Below are 13,304 nucleotides of genomic sequence, written 5' to 3'. Positions count from 1 at the left end.
AGATTCTGTCTCAAAAAAAAAAAAAAAAAAAAAAAACTTGCAGTTAAGTTTGAATGTGAAAAAGACATTACTGTCACAAAAATTAGGAAACATCTGATATATACTTTGTAGCAGGTAACAGCTTTCTTTAAAAAGTTTTATGCAAGTGATAACGTGGTTTTGACTGAGTTGTTTTGCTCAAGATAATGGCTTCTAGTTCCATCCATGTTGTTGCAAAAGACATGATTTTTCTTTTTCCTTTTTAAAGACAGGGTCTCCTTGCTCTGTTGTCCAGGCTGGAGTACAGTGGCACAGTCTCAGCTCACTGCAGCTTCAACCTCCTGGACTCAAAAGATCCTCCCACCTCAGCCACCAGAGTAGCTGGGACTACAGGCAGGTGCCACCATGCCCGGCTAATTTTTTTATTTTTTTGTAAAGACGGGTTTTACTATGTTGCTCAGGCTGGTCTCAGACTCCTGGGCTCAAGTGATCCACTCACCTCGACCTCCCAAAGTGCTGGAGTTACAAATTACAAATGTGAGCCACCTACCCAGCAATGATTTCATTTTTATGGCTAAATAGTATACCACTGTGTATATACATCACATTTTCTTTTTTTCTCTTTCTTTCTTTCTTTCTTTCTTTCTTTCTTTCTTTCTTTCTTTCTTTCTTTCTTTCTTTCTTTGGAGTTTTGCTCTTGTTGCCCAGGCTGGAGTGCAGTGGCATGATCTTGGCTCACCGCAACCTCCACCTCCCGGGTTCAAGCGATTCTCTTTCCTCTACCTCACGAGTAGCTGGGATTACAGGCATGCGCCACCACACCCAGCTAATTTTGTATTTTTAGTAGAGATGGGGGTTTCTTCATGTTGATCAGGCTAGTCTCGAACTCCTGACCTCAGGTGATCCACCTGCCTCAGCCTCCTAAAGTGCTGGGATTACAGGTGTGAGCTACCACGCCCGGCCACACATTTTCTTTATCCAGTCATCCGTGGATGGACACTTAGGTTGATTCCTTATCCTGATAGACATTGGAGACTCAGAGGAGGGGTGGTTAAGAGGGGTGGGTGATAAGAAATTACTTAGTAGATACAATGTACATTATTCAGGTGATGATAACTAAAAACCAAGACATCACCACTAGGCAATATATCCATGTAACAGAAATTGCAGTTGTGCCCCTTAAATTTATACAAAATTTCTAAAAAGAATATTTATTTAAATGTTCACTGTCATGAACTCAGTTTTTTAAAAAGGACCTTCCTGTGATCCTACACTTACAACCAGTTACTATTTCTGTTTATATACTTCTGAAGTTTTTCTGTAGGGATTTTAGTTTGTCAACATTTTAGAAGGATGGCTTGATTTTCCGCAAAACCACAACTTTATTCATGAAACATTTGCATTTGATTATAGATTAACCATTATCAAATATGAGAGCCCCTCGAAATTAATCAGAATACATTTTGCCCTGCCATTCATTAGTAATGGTAATGAGTAAAACCTTTCACCTCCTGGAACCCTTTTACTCAGGTATAAAATAGAGGTTATCCCTTATTCTTAAGTAGGCATAGGGGCCAACTAATAAATAGTGACAGTAAGAGAACTTTGTAAGTTAGGAAATGCTATGACTACAAGTCATTGTTAGGACCACCCCTTTGGACAGGGAAGGAGGGTGGTTAAATTTTACATAGTAGCTCTTAGGTTTTCTATCTCCTGCTTTTTGGTTCGCAGAAAACAAACTGGGAAAATCACTATTGCTTTGTACCCACTTATCTATTCTTGTAGTCCTAAAAGTTATGAACATGTAACTGTGTTTGACTCCTTTTTAAGAGTACTGATCTGGCCAGGCACAGTTGTCTCATGCCTGCAATCCTAGCACTTTAGGAGACCGAAGCAGGTGGATTGCCTGAGCTCACGAATTCAAGACCAGCTGGGCAACACGGTGAAACCCTGCCTCTACTAAAATACAAAACATTAGGCGGGTGTGACGGCGTGCACCTGTAGTCCCAGCTACGTGAGAGGCCGAGGCAGGAGAATTGCTTGAACCTGGGAAGCGGAAGCTGCAGTGAGCCAGGATCAAGCCACTGCACTCCAGCCTGGGTGAACAAAAAAAAAAAAGCACTGACACTCTGCTGCTCTGACAGATCAACTTGAGAAGACTTGGCTTTCTGGTAGTCTCTGCCAACAGTTTGAAAATATGTTCCTTTGCTTCAGGAATTCTCAAGAAATTTGAGGAAGAAGATTTGGATGACATTTTAAGGAAAAGATTGAAGGACTCAAGTGAAATACCTGGTGCTCTGTGGCATATTTATGCTGGGAAAGATGTTGACAAGATAAGGGAATTTCTTCAAAAGGTATAAGTTAGTTTGCAAATAATATCTCTTCCGCTCGAGCAAGGACCTATTCATTGTTAGCGTACCTTCACTTGGCATTCAGCAATATAAGATCATTACATAATTTTTACTTCAAAGTAGATGGAGTTTTTTTGTTGAAAATCAAAGCCCTCTTTCTCTTGTTCCTCTTTGAAAGCCTGTTTCATTTGGGGGGTTTTGAATGATATGTTCCCAGTTGGTAGTGTTCCTCCATTCCCTGTTAATAGAAGACTAATCTGTTGATGAGCAGATATTAGTTGGGTGGCGAAAAGTAGCTATCTGGAGTTGCAGGATGTAAAAATAAATATTTCATGGAAACATCTAAAGAAGGTAGGATCTTTATTTTCTTTGAATCTGATAGATATTTTTGGCTGCTGACCTAGGGAATGATTCTACTCTATCACATCTGATACTATAATACTTATTGAGTAGACTCAAATTTTGAGTAATCATACTTTGCCTATAGTTGTCATATACTCTGAAAGAAATGTATATATCAACCTGAAATAATTGGTTCAAACCCTTTGCTCAGGTACTTTTTAAACTTCGTAATTATGGAGATTTCTTTTAAGAAATCTTCAGTGCTGATACATCATCTTTCTGAAAGGATATAAGTTCTGTCTGTGATCAATGTGAAGTAAAAGAGTTATAGCCTTGTTTGTTCCATCTTATCCCTGAATATTTACCTGTATTTTAATCTGAAGTATGATAATTTGTGCCTTCTAAAGCAGATTATTTAACGGATTAAACAGTCCCTTGAAATTGATTTTTCAAGCACTAGAAGGTTAGCCATGTAAAGGTATTTATACTTACCTTAAAAAAGGATCTGTAAATGTTTATGAAATCCATATATATGAATGGTTTGACTTTTGGTAAAATAAACAACCACCCTGTTCCTCATCTATGTGCTATACTTTTGAAACAATTGTAAGGAAGGAAACCAGATAGATGGAAACTTCACAGTGGAAGGAGGCAGGAAGTAGTAAACTATTAACAGCATTTCAGTGTTGCTGTATTGTTTTATATTCTTTGGCTTTCCAAATTATTGCAGAATGTTATTCTTTAACCGAAGAAGCTCATTCACTTGTTCCATTGATTCTGAGAACAAAAGACTTGTTATTACAAATAAAATTGAAATTTAACTGAACAGGATTTACCATTTCCTTACTTAAATTGGGGTGTCTATTTTAATTCATATTTCAGATTTCAAAAGAACAAGGCCTTGAAGTTCTACCAGAACATGATCCAATACGTGACCAAAGTTGGTATGTGAATAAAAAGCTCCGTCAAAGGCTGCTTGAAGAATATGGAGTCAGAACCTGTACTCTTATTCAGTTCCTTGGTGATGCTATTGTTTTGCCAGCAGGAGCACTTCATCAGGTATATACAAACTTATTTCTAGTATATCTTTTACTGACTGAAAGAACTAGTTTTGGAAAAAAAAAAATTGCTCTTAGTATAGATATAAATAGAAGACACAAATAAGAGAATTACCTGCACCAGTCTGCCTTATTAAAATGACATCCCAGTACTTGTAGAAATCTGACATAATTACCTTAAGATTTTAAATTGTTTTAACATGAGCCAGATTTCTGTTTGTATACTGTCTCTGATTTAATAGATTGAAATCTGATTTGTACGCCCTCCTACTGACATATATACCTCTGAATAGTGAGGCTTAAAAGCATTGGGGGACACAGTATACAGACTTTTTATCAGGCTTTAAGCGTACCTCCTGCCTCTCTTCAGCATGATAGCATAGCAGGGGCCTGTCTAAAGAAAGATGGTATGTAATTTATGTAACTTAATCCACAAAATATAAAAACTAAAATAAATACCTAATTTAAAATACCTAATTTTTCCAACACCAGGAAAAATGGCATAGAATAGATGGGGTGGTTATGGAGGATGGGATTAAAAGTACACAGTGGATTCCTATAGGTGGAATGGGGCTACTACTGCCCAGGTTAGCCCTTAATATTAACAAGGTGTACCAGGGAAACCAGAAAAAACTCAAAAAACTGCTTTTCCTCAAGAGTTGGTTCTCCACCTTTTCCACTGCTAAGTAATTGAGATGTAGCTGATGTATATTAGTTTACCAAGGAAATTTTCTCACATTTTATATAAGTATAGTCATTGACTGTTTAGCATTTATGACACTATTCCATACAAATACTACTTAGATGATAATAGTTGCTTAGCTTTTAGGATGATTCAGGGTCAGATTTATCATTATTAGATCTCAAATGGTATTTATGATACAGTAGTAAAAAACAAATGTCATAATAAATGTACCTTTTTCTCTATGATAACTTCCTGGAAAAAAAAATGTATTTACGTTGGGTGATTATATTTTCCCATGGACTTATGATTATTTCAGAGATGTCTTATTATTTATGATTCATGTTTAACCTGTACACCCTATACACCATTTCTTTGACTTCTAGCCTCTTAGCAGAAAACAGCTAATCTGTATTCAAATGTAAATGCCCTCAAAAGAAGAGCCTATTTAAGAGACTAGTATTATAAATCTTTTGGTACATAGGAATAATCCTTTGATAATACAAAGTAGATTCCCTTGAAGATCTTTATCCACATACTCAGTTTATCCAATGTCAGTTTTTATAAAGTTAACCTAGGTAGTCATTTTTATAAATTGAGACATAATTTGTATATAGTAAAATTTACCTTATTTAATGTATAATTCTGTGAGTTTCAACAAATGCATAGTTAGGTAACAGCATAATCAAAATATAGAACAATTCCATCACTCTGAAAAAATTCCCTCTTGCACTTTTTTTTTTTTTTGAAACAGAGTCTTGCTCTTGTTGCTCAGGCTGGAGTGCAGTGGTGCGATCTTGGCTCACTGCAACTTCTGCTTTCTGGGTTCAAGCAATTCTCCTGCCTCAGCCTCCTGAGTAGCTGCGATTACAGGCATGCACCACCACGCCTGGCTAATTTTGTATTTTTAGTAGAGATGGGGTTTTTCCATGTTGGTCAGGCTGGTCTCAAACTCCAGACCTCAGGTGATCTGCTTGCCTCAGCCTCCCAAAGTGCTGGGATTGCAGGCGTGAGCCACCATGCCCGGCCTCCTCTTGCACTTTTATAGTCAACCTCTTCCCACCCAAAGTTCCTGCAACTAACTTGCTTTTTTGTCCCTATAGTTCTTCTTTTATGAGTATGCCATACATTTGGAATCACACAATATGTACCCCTTAAGTCTGGCTTTTCTTAGTGTATTTGAGATTCATCCCTATTGTTGTGTTTATCAGTTTATTTTTTTTTATTGCTGGGTAGTTGTATGAATATTTTTTTCAATTTTTAAATCTGTACATTCACTGGCTGAAGTACATTTGGGTTGTTTCCACTTTGGGGCAGTCATAGATAAAGCTATCATAAACATTCATATACATAGTTTTATGTGAACATAGATTTTTATTTCTATTAAGTGAATACTGAATGGTGGGATTGCCTGGTGATACTATAATGTATGATTAAATTTAAGAAACTGCCAGACTGTTCTCTAAATCGGTTGTTGCATTTTCATTTCCCAGTGCGAGGTTATGTGAGTTTCATTTCCTCTGCTTCCTCACTAGTGCTTGTTACTGTCAGTTTTGTTTTTAGACCATTCTAATAAGTGTACAGTGGTGTCTCATGGTGGTTTTACTTTGCACTTTCTTAATGACTAAACATTGGGCATCTTTTTATATCTTAATTTGCCATCTGTATATCTGCTTTGGTTAAATATGTGCTCAAATATTTTGTATGTTTAGCTGCTTTTTTTCTGAGAATTGAGTGTTTCTTGCCAATTTCTGATAAGTCTTTTATCTGATAATGTATTTTACAAATACATTTTCCTGTAGCTTCTCTTTTCAAAGAGCATGTTTTTTTTTATTTTTCCATTTTTTTAAAGGACAGTATCTTGCTTTGTTGCCTAGATTAGAGTGCAGTGGCACAGTCATAGCTCACTGTAATCCCAAACTCCTGGGTTCAAGTGATCCTTCCACCACAGCCTCCCGAGTAGCTGGTACTGTAGATGCACACCACCATGCCCAGCTGATTTTTAAAATTTTTTACGGAGATGGGGTCTTGCTATGTTGCTCAGGCTGGTCTCAAACTCCTAGGCTCAGGCAATCCTCCTGCCTTGGCTTCCCAAAGTTTTGGGATTATAGGCATGAGCCAACCCACCTGGCTGGTTTTTTCATTTTGATGAGGTCCAGTTGATCAATTTCTCTTTTATGGATGATATTTTCATAGCATCTACAAAATTGTTGCCTAGCCCAAGATCACTAAGATTTTCTCTTCATTTTCTTCTAGAACCATTGTAGTTTGAGGTCTTATATTTGGGTATGCAATTTAGTTCATCTTTGTATGTAGTGTATAGTATGGATTGAGGTTCAATTTTTTGCATATGGGGATTTGGCTGTTCCAGTACTATTTGTTGAAAATACTACTTTTTAATGTTTTTCTTTTGAAAATATAATACATAAATAGAAAAATTCAAAAGTATAAAAAGTTCACAGTGAAAATTCAGTATCTCACATTTTCCCCCATTTCCTTTTATCCAGATGCAATCATTGTTACGCCAAAGAGATTTCATGCTTATATTTGTCTCCCTGCTGCTACTTTTTTGGGAAGAATGGTCTTTTAGTAGGCTCAAAGTGACCTTATTAAAAGTTAGGTTAGTTTACATATCCACTTCCCCCTCCATCTGACTGCCTTCATCTCATATGGCTCTCCTAGTTCCTCGCTAGCCATCCTATCCTCTTTGCTACTTCCACACACACCAAGTATGTTTCCTCTCCAGGGCTTTTGTGCTTGTTAAGCTTTTTTACTTGGAATCGTTTGTCTCTCAGGTATCTGTAAGACTTACTTCTTCACAATTTTTTAGACTTCATTTAAATTTCACCTTCTTGGTGAGGTCTAGTTTAAAGCTGTAAATTGTGTCCCCCAACTTTCTGTCATCTTTTCCTGCTTTATTTTCCTCCATTTGAGTTGTCACCTTAAAATATGCTTTATAATTTACTCACTTTGCTCATTGTCTTTTAACCCCCACTAGAATGTAAGCATGATGAAGTAAGAGATTTATCTTTTCCATTGCTCTCTTCCCATGCCTAGAATAATGCATTTAATGTTTGTATTATTAATAAATCTCTATTCTGAAGGCCTGAAAATATGTTCTCAATAACAACATGTTTTTGCACAAGGGTAGATGAAAACAAATTTATGGCTTTCTATAATTTATATATATTGGGCTTTTTGTAAAACATGTAAATGTTTACTTCTTCCTATATGTGCTTTCTCTGGCTACTTCCAAAAGTTTACTTAGGTTGGAACTCACTTTATGACTATACACATTTTCTTTGAGATAGATAGAAAATTCACATAGATTATAGAAATATGATTTCATCTATAAAAAATGTTATATCTAAATACACCAAGGCAGCATATATTACCTAGACTGACAAATTATATTCTGAGCTCTGCCACTAAATTGCTGAGTGATCCAAAACAAGATCTAATCTCTTTGCTACATATTTTGGCACAGAAATTGCCAGCTATACAAAAGGGAATTGCCACCTTTCCTCTCCTATGTGTGTAATGACAACAACACAGCTTTTTATACTCTGTTGAAAGGATGTTGTCCATAATTCATAATTGGTGGCAATGCAATTTTAAGAGAAAATAAGTAATAAGTGTTTACAATATTAACCTGTGTTTGAGATGCATTATTACTTACAGCCTGTTTAGGTCTTAGAAGTTCTGAAAACTGTTCATGACTTCACTTCCAGTAGGCTATAGGTGGCCCTCAGAATAATCAGACTCTAAATCAGTGTTCTGACACTTTAGCATCAGTTAGAATTTCATGGAGGGCTTGATAAAGCAGATTGCTGTACCCCACCACCAGAGTTTCTGATTTCAGTGGGTCTGGGGAGGGACCTGAAACTGTAGATTTGTAACAAGTTTCCAGGAAATGCTGATTTTATTGTCCAGGGACCACACTTTGGAAACCACACAAATAGGAATCTCATGCAAACCCAAGGCAACTATCAAAAAATTTTCAACCAAGTGATTCTGCATGACAGGGGCCAACAGTGATAGGGAAGAAACAAGATTCTGTTCTTTGGCCTGTCAACAATGACCATTGCCAGAGCCAAATTGAGAGAAGAGTGGGCTGTCTGTTCAAGGAAGCTGAGGGGTATAATCTTAGCAAGCTGAGGGAAAGCAGCATAGCCACAGTCCTGTTTATATGCTAAGAACTATTCTAGAATAGGAGACTTACAAATCTTCTCTTAGTAACTGGGACTCAGTCTGTGAAACTCTTGTACATCCCTCCACAGAGCAATGACACTGACCTCCAGGATTCTGTAGTATTCTGAGGTTTAGAGTGGCCTTTACTTAAAAACAGCAACCGTTTTTTGTTTTTTGTTTTTTTAAGTTAACACATAATCTTTAGTAAACTTTGCCCAAAAATACTGAGTTTAATTGATTGTGTTTGGTTATTTATCATGAGTTTAGAAAATTTTAAAGTTGTAATTCTCTGTATTCTTATGACCAAAAGGACTTCTTGGCAAAATCTTTCCACACTAAGTTCTCACAAATAACTGAGTGAATAGCAATCACAGTGTCAATAATCCTACTGTGAATACAAATTATATTTTCTTAACATTACCTATTTATAACTGATGCTTTTAGGCAAGTATGAATAAGACAATGTCAAGGAAGTGAAATATAAATGACTCAAATGTGACAAAGAAAAGGGATAATCAAAATGAGAAGTTGAGTTGTGTTCTGCTTTAAAACTGAACCTGGGCTCTTCAAAGTAACCCTCAAGCCTTTATGCAAAATATATCAGGTAGGGGTCATTAGGAAACCTAATAGCATCTTGTAAGCACTAATAAAGGTTACTGTTCTAAAAGTCATTTTAAAACAACCATAAGCTGGCAAAGACTGACAGAATGAACTTTTTCAGAACTCTGGAATCTAATCGAAAACTTACACAGCAACCAAGAGACTGCTTAATGAAGAAAAGGGCAGCTGATTTTTGGCATTTAAGGAAATCTCTTGTTAGGGCACTGGCTGACCAATGAGATAGTGGAACAGAGACTTCAGTGACCACACCCAACAAGGAATACTGCCTTTGCAAAAACAGTTTGGAAAGTCACTAAACAAGTGGATGACTGCAGCCCTCAGGAATCAACAACAGCAAACTGAGGCAGGGAGAGATTATGATTACACATTGTAATGTTCAGATGCCCAGTTTTCAATAAAAAGGTACAAGGCATACACAGAAAGAGGAAAGTATGGCCCATTCAAAGGGAGAAAATAAATTGGCGAAAACCTTCCCCGGGAAGCCCAGACATTGGACTTACTAGACAACTGCCTTAAATATGCTCAAAGAGCTAACAGAAACCAGGAAGATGATGGATGAACAAAGTGAGAATATCAATACAGAGAAATTGTATTTAAAAAGAACCAAGTATACATTTTGGAGCTACAAATGATTTTAGGACATGCTAGAGCTAGATACACCAAAAGGTTCTTTCATGCTAAAACTTTGGAAAGACTTACTCTCCTTAAGTTCAGATAAATGAAAGATATAAGGAGAGAGGGCATTTGGAGACTGTGTATGCTGGTAAGAGAGTTAATAAGCAGAACTGTAAAGCATCTGTTAGACAAGACACCGCAGGAGTTGGGCTCCTGTTGACTTGCCATTTATTGGCTGATTTGTCTTGGGACAGGCGCTGAACATCTCATCCATAGTTTCCTGCTCTGTGAAATAGAGCATCTGTTCTACAGACACATTATGAAGAGCCAGTGAGACTGTACAGAAATGCTGAAAATATGAGGCATCCACTATGTTCATCCTCCAGAGGAACCAACAGCCTAATGATTAAAGAAAGAGAATGTTTACTTTACTATGCTACCAAGTTATCAATAGAGGCACAGTGCTTGAGTTAAAGAACTCTGCAGACTTCAGCAGCTGTTCAGGTGGTCATTATGCCCAGAGGAGGAATTCTAGCCCCTCTGGAATTCCATCACCCTATCATCAATTAGATTTTTTTTCCCCCAGTCTCCATTTCCCACTTACTATCTCCTTCATCTCACTCCCAATTAAATTTATTTTGCATACTTAAAATTAGAATAACTTTAAATGCTTAGTTTTTCAATTATTTCTCCTTTCCCAGGAATTTTTGTGACATTTTTTAATATCAAGAGAAGACAATCTAGAAATCCCAGATTGGATCAGCTTGGGCCTTCCTTTCTTGTTTTACTGGCATTAATAGAAAGCAGCTCTAATAGTCAAGTGCAAAGTCAGTTTGTAAATGCTGAGCAAATAACAGATAAGACTATTGACTGGCTTCTTGGGAAAACTGTTTAGTCAGGAGAAAGAACACTGTTGAAAAACTGTTGTGCTGATGTCACCGGTGATTGAAGGGGTATCTTTAATTGGCTAATTTGAAAGAAAGTCACAAAAGAAAGGCACGAATAACCAAAATCCTGGGATATTTCTGAAACTCACTCGAGGTCATTAGATCTGTCTGGAACTACATTTTCCATCCCAGTTCCTAACAAAAGTTTCATTTCCTTTTCTTTATTCTCTGATGTAAGAGTTAACAGTGAAATGACCAAAATCCTGAAAACCAATGGAGCAACAATAAACATACTCAGATAGATTGCCTCATAAATTCTTTCAAGTTAGTTTTTAAAAGTAACACATTTTTTAAAAGTCCACTTGGCAAAATTAATAATTTAATATCTGGTTATCAGCCTCTCCAAAGGATTCCTGGAAAAGTTATTTTCTTTTTATCATTTAAAAATATTCCATTTACAAAGTCACTTTACATGAAGCTTTTCAGTGACATAACTTTCTCATAAAATGTGGTCTTCTGCTTTAAAATCCATTTGATGTTTTGGAGAACGTAAATTCTCCAGCAGAATTGTCTCTTGTGTTTATTGGTTTTAAATAACTCGGCTTTTCTTTGCTCCACCTCCTAAAACTTGTATTTCACTGTTTTTCTTTTGGGGATAGGTTCAGAATTTTCACAGCTGTATTCAGGTAACTGAAGATTTTGTGTCTCCAGAACATCTTGTGGAGTCATTTCATTTAACACAGGAACTGAGACTTTTGAAGGAAGAAATCAATTATGATGATAAACTACAGGTAAGAGTTGGGTGTTCTAGGTCCTGTTCTGCAGGCTTTTTATATTCAGAAATATGATACATGTAGAACAGCTCAGGCAGTCATTGCCTAGTTGGGTCACATTAGGGTGACAAAGATTAACACCAACGTGTATTTAATTGTGTGATTTATAGTGTCCCTTTTGGCTTAACATTTTTCTTATATTTGGCTCTCCTAAGCCCCTATTAAAATAGTTTTTTTTTGTAAAATCTGGAAGTTGTCATTTTTTAATTTCTATCCAACTGAAGTGATTAGAAATATCAACATCTCTTTCAGGTTAAAAATATTTTGTATCATGCCGTCAAAGAAATGGTGAGAGCCTTGAAGATACATGAGGATGAAGTAGAGGATATGGAAGAAAATTAAGTGTGATCCAGTTTGATATGTTTAGATCATTGAACTGGGATTACTTAACCTTGAATGATGATATGTATGCACACTGACTTACGCTTCATAAAACCATCAGTGCCAAGAAATTCTCTTTGTAGTAATTACTTGTTACTGACACTGCAGCAGTATAGCCTATGTCACAGCTCCTGTGATTCAATGTTAGCTATAAAACAAACAGAATTTTAAAAGCAGCACTATATAGCTGTTTTGTATTATAGTGTATATGATGTTTGTGAAAATGCCAGATTTAAAATGATGTATTTATTTTTGGTAAAAAATAAAAAATTCTATGCTATATTGTTGATCAAGTGTAAATGTGACCTTGTACAGTTTACTAAAATTACTGATATTTTTCACTACATTGAGACAGTTACTGTGAGAATAGGACACAAACACCAGCTATTGCCTGCATCTGGGAAATTGCTGAATCGCACAGCAGTCATGTCATAATCAGAAAATTACTGCCAAATAATTGTAAAATTTGTAAAGTATAAAGTATATAAAGTAGATACTAAATACAGACATTTCAATATTTTGTTGAAGCTATTGACTGTACAATTAAACATTTTCAAAAGGTGTAATTTATTTAAAATTGTCTCATTTTGGTAAAATTTATGTGAACTTTTAAAGCTAAATATTAAACTTAATATGCTATGTAAATATATACATATATACATTTAATGATGTATTTTTTTAAAACATTGGCTTGCTTTTGTTAAAGTGCAAGTGTTACATATGGCTTTGTACATTAAAGTTGAAAGGGGTTTTACATTTTCCATTAAAAGGACTTTATCAAAAATTGACTTTTTCCAGAGTTCTCCCTCTGTTGACAAGCATACCACTGGGGGCAGAGAAGAGCCCGAAGTCAGTCATCCTGGGTATAAATATGAGTTCTGCCACTTACTGTATGACCTTAGCAAGTTTTAATTTGAAGTCTTGGTTTTAATAGCTGGCTGCTATTGTCAGTTGGTTGCTTGAGGCTTACGTATTCGTAACTCTTTAAGTTGTTGGAAAGATGTAGGTCTCCACTGACACCTGCAGGATATTGAGAGGATAGCCTTTCCTTCTAATCTGAAAGCATTTAGCTTAAAAGAAGAAAGTGGGAGTCCAAGTTGTAACACCTTGCAAGTTGCTTATACTGTTTTTCCCTGTGTCACCATCGTTTAGCTCCATGTAATCTGTTATGCCACCCTCCACTTCAGGCAAGGTTCAGCCAGGAATGTGAGCAATTACATTTCACGTGGATTACCTACATGTGGCATTTCACATTAATTACCTACACTCATCATGGGATGGATAATGACTACTTGGCTAGAAAGAAAAATTGGCCTGAGGAATATTTCAAATGATTTTGTGAACCACCTTTGGTGAGCTTTTGA

At 36.3% G+C, this 13,304-nt stretch overlaps 1 protein-coding gene across 6 annotated transcripts in view; it reads left to right on the top strand.

The window, feature by feature from the left end:
* Positions 1 to 12,726, top strand: part of JMJD1C (jumonji domain containing 1C) — a 367,699-nt gene extending 354,973 nt beyond the window's left edge. For 3 of the 6 annotated variants that reach the window (XM_023205122.3, XM_031936177.1, XM_023205124.3), the window contains 4 exons: positions 2,194 to 2,333; positions 3,555 to 3,731; positions 11,386 to 11,517; positions 11,812 to 12,220. In XM_023205122.3, the coding sequence (XP_023060890.1) occupies positions 2,194 to 2,333; positions 3,555 to 3,731; positions 11,386 to 11,517; positions 11,812 to 11,901 (539 nt within the window). In that variant the 3' untranslated portion in view covers positions 11,902 to 12,220. Of the gene's footprint in view, positions 1 to 2,193; positions 2,334 to 3,554; positions 3,732 to 11,385; positions 11,518 to 11,811 lie in introns of all 6 variants that reach the window. The other 3 variants (XM_023205127.2, XM_023205126.3, XM_023205123.2) reach the window with 2 other exon arrangements.
* Positions 12,727 to 13,304: the final 578 nt, after the last annotated feature.

The sequence above is a fragment of the Piliocolobus tephrosceles genome, chromosome 9 (assembly GCF_002776525.5).
Source record: "Piliocolobus tephrosceles isolate RC106 chromosome 9, ASM277652v3, whole genome shotgun sequence".
In the NCBI taxonomy this organism is placed as follows: Eukaryota; Metazoa; Chordata; class Mammalia; order Primates; family Cercopithecidae; genus Piliocolobus; species Piliocolobus tephrosceles.
The sequence above is the reverse complement of the archived record's forward strand: the minus strand, read 5'-3'. Positions and strand labels throughout refer to the sequence as shown.